Source organism: Opisthocomus hoazin, chromosome 3 (assembly GCF_030867145.1).
Source record: "Opisthocomus hoazin isolate bOpiHoa1 chromosome 3, bOpiHoa1.hap1, whole genome shotgun sequence".
Lineage (NCBI taxonomy): Eukaryota > Metazoa > Chordata > Aves > Opisthocomiformes > Opisthocomidae > Opisthocomus > Opisthocomus hoazin.
In genome coordinates this window covers 53,898,864-53,921,329 of record NC_134416.1, presented here as the reverse complement: position 1 = coordinate 53,921,329, position 22,466 = coordinate 53,898,864, and the positions used below count along the sequence as shown (strand labels likewise).

The window sequence follows — 22,466 nt, the reverse complement described above, 5'->3', positions numbered from 1 at the left end:
AACTCTACCCTGAACTGCATCCTTGACCCCATGATTCAGAATCGTGTGGGACTGACTGCCCTCGCATGTGGACAGTTTCTACAGCTATGGCTGGGTTACCAGGGCCAGCCTCCCTCTGTGTATGGTAAAAGAGCTTGTGGTGTCAGTTGCCTCTGAAACAAAGGAGTGACAAAGACAAGTCATATCATTTTGAAATATGGAACTCCCATAAGTACTACTTACCTGAAAAATAAAGCATCAGCCATTTTTTGGTAATGTATGTGTGGAATAATCCACCCACTCGCATATTAAAAGTTGCACTGCAATCTGCTTTTTGTGGACAGCAGAGATCCTGTGGCATTTTTCACAAGAGCAGGAGGTTTGCCACATTATTATTGGCCAGAGTTTCCTGTCTCCCCCTACTATGTCTCATGGGTCTTTGCTGTCTTCTGCAAAGCTGGCTACATTTCATGGTATCGTAGATAAATAGTTGTAAAAAAGATTTGGAGCACAGAGAATGAAAGGCATTGTGCAATTGGTAAGGCATATCAAATATAAGGTTTGCCCCACATGCAAAGAACAATACTGACACACTGAACATGTATTTATTAATCAGTTACATCTGCTAGCCCCTTCTACCACCCTCGCAGCATCAGATCCACTGACTGAGGTGCAGTTTCAAAAACACTGTATGAAAAAATCTGTGGGACTCATACCATACAGAGATTCTCTTTGATTTCGTATCCAAGCCTATGAATTTTGCAATAGGTAAAATTCAGCCTTTAATTTGTGTTGGGCCTCTTTCTGTGCCCATAGAGGAGAACTGCACAAGTAATTTTTAAGTACTTCAGACACTGTCCAATAACTGAAATGCAATAGAAAAGGCTGTAAGTCTCTCATGAAGCCAACCCAGTACACACAAACTTACCCTCGACAATAAATCAGGGCCAGCTGTGCCTGCATTGAGACAAAGAAAAACATATGCTCTGTGGAATATCAAACACTCTTTTGCCCCATGCTATGAGGAGTAAATGCTCCTACTACTTGGGAACTTCTTGTGATACTTTCAGTGGTATCCACTATGGTATATTCCTAAAGAAACACCACATAAAAGCTGGAGCATTTATAAAAATGATCAAAAAGTGACCAAATAAAGAATGACTGTTGCAATGGATGACTGTGCAAATAACAAAATGAGCTGTGGACCTGAGACTGCATCTATGTTCTTGGTTCCTATAAAAAGCATCATCAAGTCCAGCAGAGGCTGGAGAATGAAACAAAGCTTATTGAGTGAGTTTCAGTCTGCTGTTCTTGCTGAAGTACCCAGTAGGACTAGCGGCACTATTCTAGAGATCCTAGAGGCAAAAAAGAGGCAACACCAGAAGAAAAGTGGAGAGTGAAAAAGGAGGGAGAACAGACAGGGAGAAGCAATGGGATACTCCAGTGCTAGGGAAAATCATCTCCACCCTTCTCAGCCAAAGGGAGAGCTGCAGGGATACCTGACCCGCTGATAGTGGGAAAGGCAGTAGAAATACAAGCACACCTCCAGAAGCACTCAGCAAGAGAATGGAAAGTATAGAGATAACAAGGACAGAAAAGCAGAGCCTCAGTAGCAAGAATAAGCATACCAAACAACAAGAGAAAATCAAAGATAATGACAGGTGGAGAGGGTCACAAAAGAGGCAGAATCTAATTTTAGTACTATAAACTGCATTCTTCCATTTTCTCAGCCTTTGCTTTTGAGAGCACCTGGTATCATGGCAGACAGGGGATGCTTTTCTACTATCACACTAACCTGCTGTGAGAAACTGCTTGCAGCTATAGGGTTAATGCCAGAGCCAGTTGTTTGGGAAGTGCTATTTGGAAATAAGTTTGTTAAGCACTGACTATTTTGAAATGATAAAGAGTGTTGGAAAGGCAGAGATCTGAGTGCCACAGAGAAGAATCCTGAGAGCAATAATACAATTGAATGACAATTTGAACACACTAGTAGAAATCCTGCCCTCATTGAACATAATAAGGACATTTCCATCGGTTTCAGTGAAGCAAAGATTACAGCCAAGACTGATGGACACAAATTGAAAAACATTCTCCAGTCAGGCTACACAGATGCCTAGTGAAGGAAAGATTGTCCTGTAATGCAAATATTCTAATCATAACACAACAGAAAAAGCAAATATTAAAACTGTTTTAAGTATTTCAAATGGAGTTTAGAAGAATAATTAGAATCATGCAGAAACCTACGGTTATTGACATATTAAAATAGTTCAGGACAAAGGATGTGTTGCTTAGAAACTAAATTTATGGGGAAGATCAAACACGCTCAGTGTCTTGCAAAAATCCAAGCATCACTTCTGGTCATGTACTGAAGTCAGATAATGGCAATAAGAAACAAACATATACATATGAAAAATTATTGACATTAATTAATGTGTTAACAGTAAAACTGATCTGTTATGCTCTCATGCTGAAGCCTGCATTTGTCAGAGAAAGGTAATTTAGCAACTGCCGTTTCATTTCCCTATGCTTTGCTTTTACAGCTGGTAGAAGGTTTGCAGAGTACTTGAAAAACTTGACCCTTCTCCAGCCTCCCCCGCATGAGTCAGCCAACCTTTCTTCAGTCGTCAGACTGCACTTCCTGCTGGGATCCAGAAGGAAAACAAAAGAGAGACACCAGTTCTGGTCATGGTGAGGGAGGTAATAAACCAGTGACAGGTATTTTTATGAAATTTAAAATGAATTCCTATATATTATACATATCGACCGAGTGCCAGTCCATGGCACTATCTCATGCAGGGTTCTGTTTCAAAAGACATTTTGAAGCACTCCAGTTCATTCCCTGTCCTGGAAGCATGCTTCTCTTGTTTACATAGAGGCAAAATAATTCCCTGTATTTTATGGGCTCCAGAAATATTACAGACAAAAATAGTAAAACATTTTGTTTGTACATGTATAAACTTAACATGATTTTGATAACATTAGTAAGATTAAACTTAAACCAAAATTTCACTGATAAAGGTCCAGCATTTCAAGCTCTTATTAAATCTGTGTCTAATACTCTTTGTCAAATTTGAGTTTTTTAGAAGTCGACTGACAGTTCACCTTTTCTAGTTTGCTTCAATTCACCACGATACCTCTCTGTTCTACCACACCTTTAATAAATGCACATTTCTGGGAAAACCCCAATTTCTTCCCCCCAGAAATAAATCCCAAATGAAGAATCCATTGAGAGAAGTGATCATGCTTAGTCAGCCAAATTTAATAACAAATTTACCCTTTTCTGTCCACAGACCCTCCTGGTATTTCAGTTCCAAACTTGCCTACTATTACACTAACTGTGCTGACAGAACTGCTGTCCCCATTAACTCCTTGGGTTCATTCCACAGTGCACACAGGAGACACAACCCCTTTAAACTTCAAGGAGTTCCCACTGCAGTGTAGAAGAGAAAAATTCAGAGATTATGGAATAATCATCTCCAAATCGATCAATTTCCCCCTGAAGGTAAAAAACTGAAAGAAAGAAAAAAGTTGAACAGTTCCAGCTTGCCTTCTTGAAGGGAAAGTACCCCCAGGGCATGTTGTAGAATGATCCCCATCTCTTTCTCCTGATGCTTATTAAGAGGTCATAGATCTCAGTTACACTACAGCATTCACAAGTGATATCCCCAGCTAAGGACTATGACCTCTCAGTACAAGTACAGGGATATAAAATTAGGAATATTAAGGGTTCACATTAAGAAAGAGTTTCCCTCAACTCTCAGTCATTTTGGAAGAACAGTTGGAATTAATGGCATTTCTGGTGCCTTATAAAAAACAGAGGAGCTTTAGTAAAAGTGACTGCAGGTTCCAGCGTTTTCCATAGGTGCAACACACCAGGGCTAAATTTTTAGCTGAACATCACAGATTTACACAACAGAATATTCAATACAATAGATGTCTTTCTCAAAAAGCACAGGGTGCAGCTCAGAGTGAATTAAGATGTGCTTTCTTTCTGTCTTAAGTCTACTCCCTCTAACTAACACTCCTAGTATGGAACTGATATTATAACCGTCTCAGACAGGTTATTATGCCAAGACCAGGCAGGGACTGGAATGTCTTTAAGGACCTTTCCCCTCCAACAATTCTCTTTTTTCATAAAAAGAGGTTTTTTTACTCCCGCCAGATGATGCTTGCTTGAGAGGATAAACTGAGCCCATACAGGTGGTGTGTTAGTGAACCACCAGATCACCCGGAAGCCTTAACACTCTACGGCTGATTGTATAAACATGAATTAAGGTTCTTCTACAACTGTATTAAGCAAAGTGTTGAAGAGCTGTGGGGCATTTTGTTACATTTGGCTTTCAAGCTATGAATTTAACTGCTGAACATATAAGTAATGATAATCTGTTGTACCTCCCATTCCGTTCATTTCTAAATGGTAATTAAAGCAAGCACCAACAATAAAAACAGCAAGTATTTCAAGAAAATTATTTCAGAAGGTGCTAAAAAATTACCACTTAAAAGACTAATCTGTCATGGCAACAAGACCCATTTTGTAATACACTGACAATACGTTACATAAAAATACTCCTGTAAAATAGAAGCATGTAATGAACAACAGGTATTTACTCTACAGTAGCTGATTCTCTGAAACACTGTAGTCATTACAGACTGTAGGTGTATATATGTGCATATATGCAAGACAATCATTATTTTATTTTTAATAGTGTGTCTATTAGAATCATACACATGAATTCCCATTGTACTGGGTAAAGGTCAGGGTAGCTATGACCCTGTATCAGCAGCAGCTTTACAATTCAAAGTCTGTATTACTGAGGACTGTGAAAAGCAAGACAAGCTTGGCCACAGGATCCATATTGATTACAACTGTAATTGGAAGCAGCATAGCTATCATAGGGTAAGTAATGACTATTTTTTCTTCTTCACATATGTGCCAGTGTTGATGATTCCCGCTGCCCCCTCCCTTCTCTGCCCTGCAGGCAACCATCTTCCTTGGACAATGAGAATTAGGAATTTCAGCTGCATAGATCAAATAGAGATTATAGTACTGCTCTCCCAAAACTGGAATGAACTCTGGCAGTTACGTCCTCTATACAAAGCCTGAAAAAGGTCAGTGGATTACCTCATGTCATCACCTGGCAGATCTCAGAAATTGGACCCTTTTCTGAAACAGGCGGGAGATGTCACTCAAGCACTGGGAGAGCTAAGTTAATATTAAATGGGAAAGACACAGGAGCCAAATGGTAACACAGAGAGATACCCTGTACTGCCCATTTGGAAATGCTCTGTGAGGAAATGGCTTGACCTTTAGAACACCCAGCACTGGCTATAAAAAAATGGAGCAACAGACTGTCAATGTAATAAAGCAAAGTTCTGGATCTAGCTAGGGTAGGTTCTCGATGGAACGCCAGGTAGGCACTTGAACTAAGTCTGAAAAAGCTAGTCAGTGCTTGGAGACAGGGATGACGACGTAGAGCTAGCTTGGTAACCACAAAATACCACAGTCAGAAGAGGAACTATTTATAATGTTATCGCGGTCCCTCCCAGAGCCTAATGCTACTGCACTCACCCACAATGGCACGTCAGGTATGTCTAATTGATGCTTTCACAGTCCTATGTAAAAAAGCACCAGACAGACATGTCCTCTGGTATGGCTTAGGACTATGACCCTAAGTCCTACTGCTGAGCATGACTTAGGAAGAAGACACTCAAGTAAGGTACATTGTTTACATAAACCTCTGAGTATATGCTGAAAAACAGGCTCTGGATGACAGGCACACGGGGTCTTTTAACCTGTAAAACAGTGTACTGTTGTCCTCACTATTCACTTTTTGTCTTCAGTGAAAGTGTATTCACTCAAGAAGCTTTGAGCAGAAGTGATCAAAAGCATGGTTCAAATGTGTAAGGCCCAAGTCCCAGGATGACTGAATTCATGTTCCTGACAGGAATGGATACCTTCTATGTGTAACAGCTCTTTGGCCAAACTCTGCTGCCATACTCCACTTGCCCAGTAAGGCATGGATTGCTGTAAGACGAGCCCTAAGAGCCCCGTATATGATGCTAGATTATTTAATCAGTTGAGAGACAGTTGTACCAAGAACTAGGCCTGGTAAGGCCTGCACTGGGGCTGCCTACGCCTAACCCCATTGTCAATGAGAGAACCAGAGTCTCTAGTCGAACGGTTTCCACTGCAGACCAGGACTTCTGGGCCAGCATGGAGGCGTCTCTGTCCATGGTACTCAGCGAGGCAGCAGCTTCCTCCCCGGGTGGGGGACACCAGGTCTCACCCGTCATCTTGCCATTACGTCGGCAGTTCAGGTTCACATGGTGTAAAAAGCCCTTGGTGGACACATACAGTAGATAAGCCAACCAAAGCTAGCATGTGCTAAAAGAATCACCTGTCTTTTGTAGTGATGGAAAATCAGGCTAGAAGAAGAGGAAACTAGGAAGCAAAATTGAGGAAAAAAGTATCCATGAAAGATACACAGGATGCACTCAAAGCCCCTTGGAAGACACCACCATTTGCTTCCTCTCCCATCTTCAAACAGAACAAGTGTTCTGGCATTTACAGTTAATGCTTATGAACAGGTTTATTATGGGGGTTCCCCGAGTCAAGAATAACAGTTCCATGATACAGACATCAGCTGCTTTCACTTACAAGGGGTCACCGACAGACAACTTGGGAAGTGCAACAGGCTGCTTTTAAAACACCCAGGAGGTGAAGATCTGCTGTTTTTATGACTGATTAACAGTCTCAAGAGCAGAGATCAATGGCTTCCAAGCAAAAGGGGGAGGAGTTTATGTCTCCTTGCCCATGTTGGCTGTTCATCACGGATCTACTGTCTCTCAAGGTAAGTACTGGGATTTTGAAGAACAGCAATAAAGCTACGTAGCCTACTTTCACAGCCTTCAGCTCCAGCATATACAAGTTCCCTCCACATCTCAGCAGTACCAAGCTACCTACAGAAGTATTTATACAGAATTTTGATATGAAAATCTAAGAACGCAATTATCAAGATCCTCATCTATCCTCCCTAGGAGCATGTAGTTCTGCACATGAAGTTCTGTATGACGGATCCTCCAAATTGCTACTATTTTAGCAGGCCTTGGCCATTCTGTAACACATATAAATCTTCCATCAAAGTCCACTGACACGCTTTACACTGCTCTCTAAATTCAAAATTATGATCTTTGGAGACACAGGCTGTAGCTACCACCTTATTCCCACTTTTCCCCAAATATCATGGATACGGAGTTGCAGATATGGGTTCTTCACCACATAATCCTTAAAGGATGTGAGTCCACAACTTGCAAACTCAAAGAAGCACACTGAACTACCATGGATGTTGGCTGGGACAAGAAACTGGATGAGAGGGTCTGCTTTCCACTGCGTCAGTCAAACAGAATATAACTTAATGGAAAAGAAGTCAGAAGTTTGTGATCCAAAGCAAATGGAAAAGTAGAAGCATGTCTCTGTAGTATGGCAACTGGGAAACCCTCTAAGGAAAGAGAGTCCTAAGCTCAAGCCCCCAGTCCAAGCACAGTTTGTCTTTTATTCAATAACTGCTAAATGTAAAATCCATATGCAGTCCTTGGTGCAGGAATTCTCAAGAGAAACAGGGGGACTCTCTCAAGTGAAGTAACTGTACTCGGCAAACAGTGCTTGGCAGTGTGCCACTAACTGCAATGAGGCAGATGAATATGCTTTTGGTGCATCATAGATTTCACTTCTCAAGGTCCTTGACCTCAGAAGCACTTTTATCAAGCTCAGATTTTTCACTGTACTGCAGAAATGACCAAGGACCCTTGCCATGTATCCTTGCTCCACACAGATAGTGGAAACTGAAAAAAACAATGGCAAAATCTGCAAAATATTTGGCCAGCTTTAGGATTCTTTTGCTAGCAAGAAGAGTAATTCTAGCTAGGATATCAAAGCATAACAACACCAAGTGCTCACAAGAGTTATCTTGTCATCTCACTGTGCACAGCATACATCCTTTAGGACAAAATCCCCTGTAAAGTATTCAAGTCTTCTAGTGAAGGAGATGGTCCTGACATTACCAACTCATTCAGAAAGATGAAAGATTCCTGGGCACTAGGAAGAAGAGAAAAGAGGCAAGAGAAGGAAACCATTATAGTGGAATCTCTATTACCTCGCATTTGGTAAGTCCATGATCACTCGTGGTGCATGCTGTCTGTGAAGCTGTTAGGTAGCACAACCTCTTACTTCTAGACATGCAAGAAGGTGTTTCTCAATCCCACAGGAGGCTGATATCCATGAAAATTAATCATGGTCATAACTGGAACCACAGAAATACTGACATAGCTAGAAGTGATATCACCCAGCCTAGCGACACTCCAGTGCTGATGGAGAGCAGCACTCAAAACAACTGGTCTCCAATATATCCGCTGGAGTTATTTTCAGATGGTATGTGAAAGGAATCTCTGAGCAGGGCTAGAGAGTAAGACTGCATCTCCTCATTGGCAGGGGACACACAGCTATAGCAAATAACCTTTTCAACATCAGAAACAACTTAGGGGATAATGTGAATGGCTCTCAGTTCTACCTGACATACTCATGGTGTCAAAGCTCTAGCACTAAGCTAGAGCCCAAAGCATAAAACTTCAAGTCTACCTAATCACCTAAAGGTAAAATAAGTATCCCCAATGGAGAAATAGCTCATGTCTTTTACCTCAGAACACCCTTAGCCTTCAAGCTAGGACTGCATATGACTCAGTAGCCTGCTTTCAGACAAGTTTTACAGCCTATGACGCCAATAGGGCTAGCAAGGAAGTCATTTACAATGCACTATGTCTACTGACACTCAGGTGGAGGATGGCAGTCTTGTGTACCAGCACCTCCACTGCTGCTGAATTATTTGACAACTCAGCCAGCTAGACTGGCATGTTCACTGCATGGGTGACTGCAGGCAAGGCAGCACCATAGGATGCTCCTTTTTCTAGTATTACTCTGGTTATGACTGAGACTTCTGATGTCAAAGCAACCTACAGGATCTTGAAGTGGACCAAGATTGTGCCGAATGCCTCTGAACACAGAGCTAGCCAGCAGAGAGGCAGTTCTCACATACATGAGTAAGACTTCATAAGAGTACAATTCCTGAGGGTTTGGACTGAAAGGTGAAATAAACAGCACAAAGCACTGTGCAGGGAGAAGAGATTATAAATCAAGCAAGAGAAGATTAGGGAGTGCCTGACAAATTGTGCCCCGCCAACAGCATATATAGCAGCACTGTGAAAGGTTAAGTTTCTTTTCCTGTTGGCAGAAGAAGAGAAGGTGCAGTTGAGGGTTTATCAGTAGTGTGCCACATTTGATCCTGCATGCATGTTCCTACAGTGAGATCTAAACTGACATATACTAGAAGGACATCAGGTTCATAGCCATGCTAATCGGATCCTTTACTTACATACATAACTTTGAGGATGACAACGTGTAAGTAGCGAATGAGTTATTCAATGGAAATGCTATAGGAAGGGTAGAGTAAGAAAAGCAGTAACATTGGAGAGAAACACTATTAAATCCATATTTTTATTGCCAATCCTTTGTAATGACTGAATTAATACAGTTCAGCATCTTATCTGCCTGTGGTTACAAGTATTGCAAAGAATTTTTTTTACTTTTTTCCCCGTTTTTCCATTATCTGTATTCCACAAACATCACAGGAATTGTCAGCAATTAACATAAATAAATCATCACCTTTTCAGAGAAAGCTTCAGTACAAGAATTTCAGATGGTAGCAAAAAATTTTACTAAATAGCTCATGCAGGGCCTGCTCCTTCCTCCACTGAAGTCAATGGGAATCTTTTCATTGACTTCAATGGATATTGGATCAGACCCAAATTGAAAAGATCAATAGCGTACACATTAGGATAAAAGAGCAGCTATGCCCTCCTCCAGAAAAAGAACACGAGTTCATTTCAAACAACAGATTACAGGAAGGAACCAGTTGGGGAGAACTTTTTTCTTCTCCTTTGAAAAAATCTGCAAGAGAACAGCATTTCAAGATCCTGAGAGCTAAATCTCACAGAGTTGTAAGTAACTCTCCTGTTCCACTATCCTCTGAATAGGTGGGGGTGACTGACACTGAGAGATTGGGACCGCTGCTTAATAAAGTAGCTCCCCTCTCCCCATTTCTGTCTCTGGTTGAGAGTGCAGAATGAAGATTCAATAAAACAATTTTATTCCTTCCACTGAAGTGTCAAAGCTTCAGAAGAACACATCTAACATTTTCAAATGCAAAAACTAGAAGGCTCGGTATCAATTTGAGAACCTACAGCAGCAAGCCCCTTTCTCTAGCACATTACAAGGTTGGTAGTATTAGGGGCAGTCAAGACACTATGACAGTCAACTCTCATATTTCGTACTCAGGGTTTTACTAAAGGGTTGTCTTAAGCCATTGTTTTACCATCCTGTTTGTTCCACCAAAGAAATTGTTGATTTTACCCAGCATCACTGTACGGAAAATGACCCTACAGCTGGGTCAACATGCACAGTTCATAAATACTTGCAGCGCAGCTCCCTGTGCATCTCAAAGAGCACCTCCAAAGCTCAGTAAAATCCAGACAAGCTGCAGCTGGCTCAGTCATCTGAAAAATCAGGGTTTGGAGGGCTTCAGAGTTCAAATGTGAACTTCAGAGGCTGGCACTTTCACATAATGGACAACTTAGGTAAGTCTTTAGTACCTGAGATGAGGCCCAGATTGGAAAGACCGTACATCAGAATTCATGATACACTCTGCCCTGCTCCAGAGAGAACACAGTTGACCCAAAGAACAGAATATAGCAGAAAAAATTCAGTTCTGGTAAACCTCTTGCCTTTCATTAACAACTTCGTGACAGACAAATATCTTAGGGTGTCTATTAGTGTCACTGGGACTCCTCCAAAAGGAGACAACCAGAGCAAATATGTAACACCCTGTGGCATCAGAAGAGTGTGATGAGAAAGGAAGGTGCAACCACCCCGCCAAGGTAACACTTCTTTTGAAAACTTTGAATCTGGGCGTGGCATCCAAAGGCACTGGTGGAAGTCCAAGAGAAAGGCAAGAGTACAGGGAGCTTGCCTAAAATGCTAAAAGCAAACTTTACTTTTGTCAAAAGTATATTGTACTTCAGAAAAGAAAAGTAAGCTACTTTTCTGTCAACTGTTTGTCACAGATTAACTAAAAATAACATAAACCGGTGAGGTTTTCTTAAGTGTTGTATCCTTAGTGTTAGGCCATACATGCAGCTTAGGACCCTGCATTGAATTCACCTCACTAACCACCTGTTGTGCTTTTTTTTTGCTGGAGAAAGAAGTAATCCTTGACTCTGGCTATTCTATCCAGGCCTCTCTCTCAATTTAAGGGTATATTTTGCTCATTTATATTTAGAAACAGAGGACAGTTGGCTTTTGGTCAACTTGGTAGCCCAGAAGGATGTGCGGTTTAGGTTTTTGTTCACTTCATTAGCTTTCAAACAGTCCGATCTCCACCCATTCACTATCACAAGTTTCCTTGAAAGAAAGGCAAAGGTATTTTTAGAAACTTAAACAACTTCCTTCAAGATTCATTTTCATTCCCCCATCCCCTGACATCATCCATGTCTACCTGCCTTTACACATGCATGCCAAATTGACTAATCCAGCGTCCTTCTTTCACTCTCATTTAGCAACACAACTCTGAGCAAGAACTGCTGTGTCCAAAAGCAGTGCTCTGCACACTTCCTACTTACTGTTTCCCCACCTGCTTTTCTTCAGTTTCTCAACGCAACTGTGCCAGCATTGTTTAGTGCACTCTGCTTGCAGCTTTAAAGTGGAGAAACGACTTGCTAGAAGTGGGGAGAGGGGCAGCAACTAACTAACCAGAATAGAGAAACAGCCATATCAGATCAAGGTGAAAAAATCAGGATGAATAAATGGGATCTGAGGAAGTAAAGTGGAGATCCAGAGTATCGTGTCAGGGGGAATGCCTTCTGGGAGAGGGAAGGAAGAGACAAGCTAAAGCCACTAATTTTTCAACGTAGAATGAGCAAAAGAAAGAAGAGAGGTATGAAGAAAAGGAAAGAAAAACATTAAGTTTTTTAAACTCAACAGAGAACATCCACACCGCCAGAAATCATGAGCAATATAGACAAGTACATTCCAGAAGTTTGTAGGAGTGATTAGTGAATGGCAGAACTGACGGTATCTGAAGTCAGCAAAATATTTTACAGGCAAGAAAAGGCAAAGTAAAGTATTAATAAAAGTAAATGTTTCTTGCTGCAGCAGATTTTCATCTTCCATAATTTGAAGTTGGGATTAAAACCATCTGACAAATTCACTTTACTTTCTCATCTTTCCTTCTGTTCCTGCCCACTTATTCCTCTTCTGCTCACACTTCGTCTTCAAGAGCAGCACTCCTGCTTGACTTTTTTGTCATGCTGCCAGAACTTAGCCTATGGATCTACAGGAACCAAAAACAACTCAGAAAGCTCTCCAAACACTAGCACACACACACTTTCTAAAAGCATTCTCAACCAGGAATGATGGCTTTCCTTGTTTACAAAGTCATAATAAAGAAAGGTTTTTAACATAACTGCGCTGCACAATAAATATATTTTACACTGTAGAGGTTAAAACTGAAGTACTCTCTAATTAAAAATTAAAATGCCCGTCTGTTGGTACTGAGTCTACTTGGATCTCCAGTGCATACCATCAAAAGACCTACTAAAAGGCAAAACTGCTTCAGCAGATTTCATGTGGTTTCCTAGGCAAGGGGGCTGTCTACAATCATTTCAAAGAGCAACCTGAGTTGGCTACAGGTCCTTCCGCCCAGCTCTGCTCAGTTCAGTAGTATGTGATCAGCTCTCAGTTTTGCTCCTTGACTGAAGCTGAGATTTTATTTTCTCCTCTAATAATTTGCTTCATTCCTCTCAACTTTCAGTTACTGCTCACTGTACAGTCATTTGTAGTTAACAGATTAGGCTAACGCAACATTCAGCACAGATCTGCAACATGCCATCATGCAAAGTCATTCATTATGTGGCTGCACCAAAACCCCACTTACAAACATCCTCTGCATTCACAAGTGACTTAGGAAAATATGTGTATAAGCAAAGTATGGAAAGCTGTAGAGTATGAATCTAGAAAAGACACGCAGCAGTCAGGCACTGACAGCTAATGAACACTAAATATAGTGGCAATGCAGTAATTATCCATACATCCTTCAGAATGAAGGAAATTTAGCGCCCCATTCACGGTACGATCCTGTCCCGGAATCTGTTTACAAAGGTCTCACCCAAGCATTCAAGTGCAGGAGTAAAATTACTGAGAAAGGAGGAAGGAGATCAGAAGCAGAGGATGGGAATCAAAAATAGAACAGTGCAAGAAGCCAAAAGTGATAAGTATTGTTTACCTGTCAGTTGACATTGATTAATCTTGTGTTCTGTGATATCGCTCAGCGACTCAAACACCTGGAGGCAGCTGTCACAGCTGTGCACAGCTTCTTCTTCTAACTCCTCCCCTTCATCCGGCCTTTTCTTACAGTCTAGCACTTCTCCATCTTCTGCCTTGTCTTCTAGTTTACAGTTAGGGTCTGAAAAAAAATCAAGACCGTGACGTCAGGCATCTAAGAAGAGAACCTTTAAAAAGAAAAAAAAAAAAAAAAATCAAGATAGGTTCTTGTGGTAATGATGAGAAGAAACATATTTAGCATGAGCCTGCAGCACACTGTAGATTTTATTGCTAAATAAGCAAAGGAGGATTTTCCCTTCATTTTTTTCTAATCTCAATGAAAGGAGAAATTCCCTTTTACTTCCACAAATGCAGCTCCATTTCTTACTCCAGCAATTCTTCCGTGCTTCAATGTTAGGTTTGTCGATTTTATCACAGCTATTGAAGCTGCTTTGATCATTGTAAGAAAGGGTAAACTACCTATGCAATTAGTTTTCAATGAAAAGAAAAATCAAATCAATCAGTGCACAGGAACTTCTTTTCACTGTTAACTACAGCGTTTCACAGGAAATTACCAGAATTAAGAGACTAACAAATTTGATTTACATAAACATGAAATTAATCTTGATTTTACAATCCACTCCAATACACCATCACCACACTATTTGACACAAACAAAGCCCTGGAAAGATTATACCCTGGATCAAAATGCTACACATGCTTTGAACTTGTGTATGACTTCAGGCAAATCTGATAAAGTTCCTGTATTTGCCAGACCATGGACAACTGGAAACTAACTATTGTAAAACCTAAATAGTGCACAAGGAACGCTTTGTCTGTTTGACACGTTAACAAGCATTTTGGGGATAGCAGGACAGCTCTAGCCTCAGAGCAGCAGTCCTGAGCCCAGTGGAAGCTTCTAAACTGGAAGCAAAGTGCGGTCTCACCACCATCCCCTATGTGCAGAAAAGCCACATGGCTTGCTGCACTACTGCGGTTCTGCAGATGACCAGCACAGTGAGATAATGTGAAGTCTAGAACTCCACCTCTGAGGAGGAGGAGGAGCAGAGTCGCTTTAATTACTCCTGACTTTTTGCCCACTTTACTAAAAGCTTCCTTCAAAAGACAGAAACAAAACAATCTGTCTTCCCTAATAAAGCAAGCTGGCACTTAACTTTGTTTTTCCTTGGGAACCACAGGACAACAAGTGAAATGCAGAAGAAAAATGGTTGTGTACATTCCAGCAAAAGGAATGCAAGTGTTTCACCACTTTTTTCTGCTTTGGCTGCCTCATCTTTCCTTTTCGATATTTGAGAGAGCTGAGACTGAAATAAGTCATTTTAGAAAACAAGGACAAACTCACATAATAACAGGAGATTGTGCAAGTACGTTTTAAGCTGTTACGCTCTTTAGCCAAGCGGCTGACTAACCGGAGTAGGGTTCTTTACCACAGCAACACAGAGACGCTATCTGTGAACCCACTTCATTTAGCGTTGTAATTGATTAGGATCATGCACAATTACCTGCAAGGAGAGAAACTAAAACATGCTAACACAAAGTTCACATTAGAACGGGGAAGGGGTGAGGAGGAGGACCGTGATTCTGCTTTAAACCACTCTTAAAGCCTCTCTCTGCACCCTACCGGGACGCAGGCACAGCTATCCCTGTATTTGCCACTGTGCACAGAGCGCGGGCGCTCTTGCTGCTCACAGCGAAGGTCAGGGCTCTCATCATCTTTCTACATCCTTCTGTCCACCACCCTGCTGCACCCTGCCCTTCAACTGTTCAAACACAGATGGACCCACAAGCAGAAACTGGAAATGACCCATTTCAGGAAGGGTCCCTCATGCTATGTCGCTCGTGACCAAAACCGAGGAATTTCTTTGATAGGGTAAAGAGCAGCATTTATTTTTAAGGGAATTATATTACAGAGTGAAATCAGATTAATTTTAAAAAATAAAAGACATAATCTGAAGGCAAAAAATATATTTGCTGTGCAAAAGCCCTGTTTGTATACACTGAGTGCAATCGTTGTACGACAAATTACATTCACGAGGTTCTTTCAAGAGTGAAAACTTCAACTTGGGCAGCTACTTCCAAACAGAGGAGTAGTCTGCAAATTTACACGCCAAAAAGGAATGCTAATTAAATAAAAGGACTTCACGGCATTTTAGCCATTGTTGAATGCTCTGAATCTATTAACTCCTATTGTCACTTCATTTTTCAAGGTATTTGGCATGATTAATAAAAGTAGTTAGGAGATCACCAGGTTATAAGCAGTTCAGTAAAAGAAATAATTGTCTCAGCTGATGCAAACTGACCCCAACATCATTAAACACTTGTTGGAAGGCAGCATGTGCACATCTCATACTATTCGTTGTTCAGCTCAAGCTCACAGTTTCATCTCATGAAACTGACAGCACTCAGGGAAATGTGGGCACTGGGTCTGAATTTTAACTTGAGTATTTAAATGCTGCACGTAAAGTTTACAGACCTGTTTGTTTTAAAACAAGGGCAGTGTCTGACTCTGCTTTAAGTACAATGCTGAAGGAAAGAAAAGGGAGGGGAGGGAATTCTCAGGACTTGTTATTCAGAAACACTTGCACCTTACAGGAATTCAGCAATACGCACACACGTATGCACACATGCACCCCTTAGTGCACAAAAGCCTAAAGAATCGCTCAATTTAAAGCTTCCTACTTAGAGACCAGTTATTAAAATTAGAATCATTTTAAGACTAATAAATGTTTTGCTTCTCCTTCTGCATTTGCAGATATAAACTCTACAGGGACAGAAGTCAGTCAAGCTTATTCCCTTCTGCCGCAACTTTCGAATACATGCTCTAGCCAACTGGCACATTTGTTTTTAGGTCAACACTTAAGTGGGACCCTCTGGGACCTAGGTTCGAGTTTAGCCTACAACAGCTTTGTGAAATGAGTTCTGGCAGTCTCAGACCCTGTCAATGAATGCATTTCCACTGTGATGTGCTTCCATGAATAGATGTCACCACCAAAATAAAAAAATACTTAAAGAGAGAAAATATCATTTGGATGCTTTGTGAATTGATAGCTTTTTTGTTACAACAACAAATATCTTCCATCAAGAGCTGGTCTAACCTTACATGGTTACTTAAACTGAGGATAAGCTGCCTTATTTGAGCTACTCTTTTGAAAGACTAATATAAAATGTATAATAAAAATGCAATACGCATTCACCTACACTTTCTCCTCAACCTCCTGTTCAAAGCTCATGCTCGCACACAGACTTCAGGCCAAATGTCATTCATCTCCCACATTTCTTTCTCCCCAATATCTGCAATAATCAGAGCCACAATTCCCTCAACAAAGCGTGTCTTTATAGTAAGATTACCTTTCCCAACATCTGCAAATGCCACTGTCATTTCCAGAGGCTTCCCTGCCCTATTTTAGAGGCTGCCCTGCACCAACTGAAATTTTTCAACACATACCAGCAACAATACACACACCAGCTCCACCTGCAGATATCAATGAAAATTATCTAGTACAGAAAGAAGGCTTAAATTTTTGGAATAAAAATAAATTCAGCCTATTAAGGCACTTAAAAAAAAAAAAAGAGAAAGAACAGTTGTCTTCTGTTACTGATTATGTTAACATTATTTATAAATGGAAATTAAAAGAAGCATGATTTTCTCATTACTATGTTCCCTGGCAGGTGGTTCTCCCCTTCCCTTCTTCCTCCTCCTCATAAGGGATGTTATTGCTGTAACTTGGCCTAATAAACCTGCAACTTTGGGGAAAATGAAAAATTGCATTGGCTTGAAAGTGTTGGAGGCAATAAAGCCATGGACTTCAATTAATTTCAAGTATGGGAGCGGTTTAAGGCCAACCAGCAGAAATTCTATTCTGTCCATGTAAAAATGAGGTTTCACCACATTTACTTTTTATAACCCATATGAAAGTCAAGTAAAAGTAATGAATATCTAAAAGCCATCTCAGTGGACTGGCAAAGACTATCTGTATTCTTGAAACTCATCTTACATATTTCTGTCTATGCTAGAAGGATCCATAGCTAATCACAACTAAAATATCAAGCTACCAAGCAAACAGCCTCCTTTCCAATCCATTTCACTGCCTTGCAGTAGACCTCCTTCCAAGCCACTTCTGCATGGAAAAGTGCTGGCAAAAGAAAGGAAAACCTAGATCATGTGGTTATAATTATTACCAGGCAAGGAACATTTCTTCAGCTCAGTGGTAAAGTAAAACTCTGTCGCTCTCTGCTCCCAATAGTGTCCATCGCAAAACAACTGCCTCATTAAATCTCTGCAGTAAGATTAATATGCCGTAGCTGCACTACATTTATAACTTGGTACTCTATAAAAAGCACATTTAATGGCTAGACCCAGAGCTTAGATACAAAGTATTACTATAAAAACTTCTGGCAGTGTGTACACAGTGTGGGCCTTCTGTACTGCTTGCTCTATCAGAAGGGTTTTTGTTTTTAATATCAGCAATGCATTCTTGCTATAGAGAAAAACAGAACGTTAAATCTTGCCTAGAAACAGACAGAGAACAACACAGGACATGATGGGAAAAAAATAACTGGCAAGACAACCTAACCATTGAGAATTATTTTAAGAAAAAATGCAGAAAATCAACTATTCCTTGTCATATTGATCTCCAGTTTTGCAGCCCCTATTTTTCAACCTCACTTGTCTACAGCAGTAGAAGTTTGCGTTTTTTCAAGTTGCAGATAGGTAAATGGAGATATAAGTACATTCAGAGGAGTTTGAGAACTTTCCCATTAAAAAAGCAGAGAACTCTCTCACTTTTATTTCCTCTTTTCAAACAACATACTTTATGCACAGAGCCACTAGAACCTATAAAAGACACCAAACACGAACCAGAGGACACACGCACAGGAGAAACAGAAAGTCTTCTAACTGAAGAAAAAATATACTGCATTCTTCACCTTCATAAGAAGAGTAACTCCAACTGTTCTCAAACAAATTACCTACATGTATTCAGAGACAACTAGCCTTCTAGGAATATCCTTAAGGAGTCAGCCCTTACTCCAAAAGGTGACCTCAGCTGAATGAATGAGACTATTCAGATTAGTCAGTCCTGCTCCTCAGATAAAAATCAGTATGAAAGACAGAAGTGAAGTATTTTTTGCATTCTCAGAACCATTTGAGAGAATAAAAGAGCCCTTGTTGTTATTGGGAACTAACAATTATTTCTTCAAGATTATTCACAATACATATCCCTGTGATCCTGACTCAAACAACAGCTTTGTCTACCCAGCCTCACTGATTTAAAATTAAGGAGCCCTAAATTAATCCCTGACTAGTAAGAAATTATACAAACAATGCTAAAAGAAATTACCTTTATCCATATATTTTACAAATATGAAAATAATTTCAGTGGAATGAATATTCAAGTTCATCTGAAATGGCACAGGGTGGGGTTTGATGTGGAGGATGTAGAGGATGATTATTGTTAACAAAAAGAAAAAGAAAAAAAAAAAGCATGCTGCACTTCAGAAGCCTCTCACTTTCAGCTGGCTGACCTACAAAAGGCAGGATTTCTGATTCTCAGGAACTGAGACGTGAGGGGAGAAGAATGTTATTTTCCATTGCAAGCCCCCAGAATGCATTCTGAGCTGAAACAGAAAGAGTGCAGGCTTTGCAGAAACACCCTGGTACAAAAGTCCCTCACACTGCTGTCAGAGTAAGCAAGCACTAACGAAGGAATTCAGCATTACCAGTCTGTGCGGCTGTGTGTCCCACACCTGCCTGCTGGTCCTCTGTTTCATTTTCTTCTACTGTCAGAAAAAGGTAAACAAAACAAAAACAAAACAAAAAAAGATGTTAGGTAGGTAGCTGAAGTGTTTCAAGCATCTTTACACCAGCTTCAGTTCTGAAAGCCAGTAATGCTTGTACAACATGGGCAAGAAAAGCTGCGCTGCAAAGTGCAGAAGTGTAGACCAGACCAAAACAGAGCATGTTGCTGTATGGAAGCTACAAATCTGAGAACAGAGTGACCAAATCGGTTATGTGGCTTAAAAAACAAATCAAATTTCCTCTGGGATATTTGCCTTCAATGCACTCTGCTGTATTTGATTGTGGAACTAAATGAGAGAATAACTCTGGGCTTTAAGAGTCTACTTGCTCCACACGGATAAGAGAAAGCCTTCTCCTGGCAGACAGGAGAGGTGCGTGTGCTAATTCATATATAAGATTTAAAAAAAAAAATTTAAAAAAATCCTATATTCAGTAGCATACATCTCAGCAGTGCAGACAGCCTTGCAAAGGAGAACTAGCCCCATGCTGTTTTACTGTATACACCATGCCAGCATCTTTCCTTTGGCTCACAGCTTTCCAGAGCAGCAGAAGTAAAAACAATAAAATTCTTGTCAGATTCACTATTCAAAACTTGTTGGGTGAGAGTGAGCCTAACAAGAGCCATTCTGCTGTTACTTTGAGAGCTGTTCTCATACGCTCTGATATGATGTCTAAGTAAGATTGACTCTCCCAAAGTAAAAGTAAGGGAAGAGCTAAAAGGCAGAACCACCTCCTTTTTATTCTCCCAAAGACTGAGTTCTTTGAGTGAGAGAACAGTGGAGAGAAAATAATTCATTCTCCCTCCACAGGGGAAAAAGCTGAAAGAGGAAAGACTGCACTTTGACAGCATTTCCACTCCCAAGAATTCAGACCTCAAAAAATAATCATGCAACTAAGTTAAAATCCAAAGATTTAGGGTTTTGTTTCTGGTTCTTGGGACAAGAGAGTGCAACACTTAGGGTCACACATAAATCTAGACATATATTCAAAAGAAGAGATACATATACACACTCCACAGGTACCTCTTTTCCTCCTCCGCCAACCCCAAGGCTTCATACAACTGGTTGTTTCTAGAATCTGAGTTTCTAGAAAAAAAACACCAGTTTTCATAAGGACACTCTTAGGACACCAGATATTTGAAACACAGTGCATATATTAACGAGTCAAGCACAATCTCTAGAGGACTCTCAACAATCTCTATCTCTGTCCCAGAGCTGTGGCTAGTAAGCATACTCTTCTCATCAACAGAGATCTGACAGAGTTTCCCCCGCCCTGGTGTAAGTCAGGTATTTCACAAAATGTGGTTTTATGAGCTGTTTCAGCTGAACTTCTGTTTTGCAGCCATGAAGTTACCAGAATGTCAGCTGTGATAATACTGTATGATTTTCTTTGTTATGCTGAAGCAGTCACCCCAGCAGTCCTCACAGCTAAAGGAAACTGGTCAGACAAAGAAAGCAATGGGAAAAGCTCATGAAAAGCTGAGTTTCGGGGAACACGTGGTCAAACACATACTAAGCTAAACAGAAAGATTTTTCAGTAGGGCAGCACAGGTCAGTAAGACTCCCTAATAAAGCAAGGAAAATAATGCATACAACTAGTATACAGTTAAAAAAAAAAAAATATACCACCTTTTGTGACCCCCTCAAAGCCCCCAGTGAAACATCTGCAGCAGCCCAGCCTGACCCCATTTACGGCCACCATCAGCTGTCGATCTATTTCCAAAATACGTGCTCAAGAACAAGTTCTAAAACTGAAAATTGAGTCCACTGCTCTGTCTCTCAAGAGGAAACTCACCTTGGTCATCAGTACCTAGTGACCAACCTTATTACAGGTTGTAGATGTATATGTGACATATCATTGAAATCCTCAACCATGACACGTGTCACAACTCGGTCCAGAAAAGCAATTTTAAAACTCTGTCATTTTTTAAGTTTCAACATGGAACTGAGGTGGCCAAACATGAACTTTTCAAGAACTGATTCCCAAGTGGGAAATTTTAAAATAAAGCAGCTACCTGCTAAGAGGTAAACAAGATCTGCTTGTCAGAAGCGGATGTCCACTTATAAGTGTGCACACACCAAATGCAAGAGTTCATCCTTTCCGCTGCTCAGTGCTGAATGCCTGCTGCCACCAGCTGCAGTACCAGCATCTCTCGCTGCTAGGGAGCAGTGACTGCACGCCAAAATGTGCTCAGCTTCGCACTGCTGACCGAGAGGTACACCAAACATTTTTAGGTCTACAAACGCAAAAAACAAACATGGCCACTGCGTGACAAATTGTTTTCAGGTATGCAGTTTTTGTAATGTGAAAAGATACCAGTGTATGCCTTGTGAAACCAAACATTTAAAACCTCCCTGCTATTTAGGGATCTGAAAAATCTGTGAGAGCTGAGGTTTGTTTTCAAGAAAGGCTGACCACTATGTCTTTATTACACTATTAAAAAAAGGAAACAAGCATCAGAGCAGGTAACTTTGTGGTTAGCATCTTTCTAAACTGTTGTTCGCCCTTGAAGGATTCTCAGTCACAACAGGACCAAGTAGTTCACAGCAGGCCATGGCACAAAGACTTACTAATAATATTCAACTAGACTGTCAGGAAAATTAAAACCGCACTTAGGGGGAAATATGGTAAAAGGAATAAGAAAACTACCCCACAAAACCCACAGAATTAGGGAAATCTTAGCACTAGCACAAATCAGTTACAAAACAGCATCTCATTTTCCTTTGCTTTAAGTTAGATCATTCCTCCAGCCAGCACAAGTATTTATTACATTAGGTAAGCTACAGCTGGTAGCATCAGATAAGCTCCCAATTAGCACTTAATGCCTTTCCACAATCAGACTCTGAAAATTTCAGTGCTATTTCAGCTCTCAGACCAATATTAAACTCACCTGACTATGAAAGGTAGCGTGACATGCAGCCAACATTAACTACCCTTAAACATTAACTATACCATTTTCTTTCAGGAGAGAAAAGCAACTTTAAACAGAACCTACGTAGAGAGATGTTTGAAATTTTGCTAACCAAAAAAAATTTCTCCAGCACTAGCACGAAATGTAACTAACAAAAGCCACAAAGATCATATGCAGATAAAACAGTAGCATGCGTGCACTATTATTAATCCAAACATCAAAATTAGTGATAAACTAGGACTGTAATTGCACATAGGGGTGTCATCTTCTTTACAGCATATACCACATCTCAGCATAAGGTAAGATCAACTCTAGATGACAAAGTGATAGAA

At 40.5% G+C, this 22,466-nt stretch overlaps 1 protein-coding gene across 9 annotated transcripts in view; it reads right to left on the bottom strand.

Annotated features, from left to right (window-relative positions):
* ZNF521 (zinc finger protein 521) overlaps positions 1 to 22,466 on the bottom strand; it is a 232,885-nt gene that overhangs the window by 195,098 nt on the left and 15,321 nt on the right. For 5 of the 9 annotated variants that reach the window (XM_075416301.1, XM_075416299.1, XM_075416298.1 and 2 more), the window contains one exon: positions 13,368 to 13,547. Coding sequence is in view for 6 of the 9 variants with exons in the window: in XM_075416299.1 (XP_075272414.1) it covers positions 13,368 to 13,547 (180 nt within the window). In the remaining 3 variants the exon portion in view is untranslated. Of the gene's footprint in view, positions 1 to 13,367; positions 13,548 to 19,144; positions 19,205 to 20,245; positions 20,309 to 22,466 lie in introns of all 9 variants that reach the window. The other 4 variants (XM_075416293.1, XM_075416295.1, XM_075416297.1 and 1 more) reach the window with 2 other exon arrangements.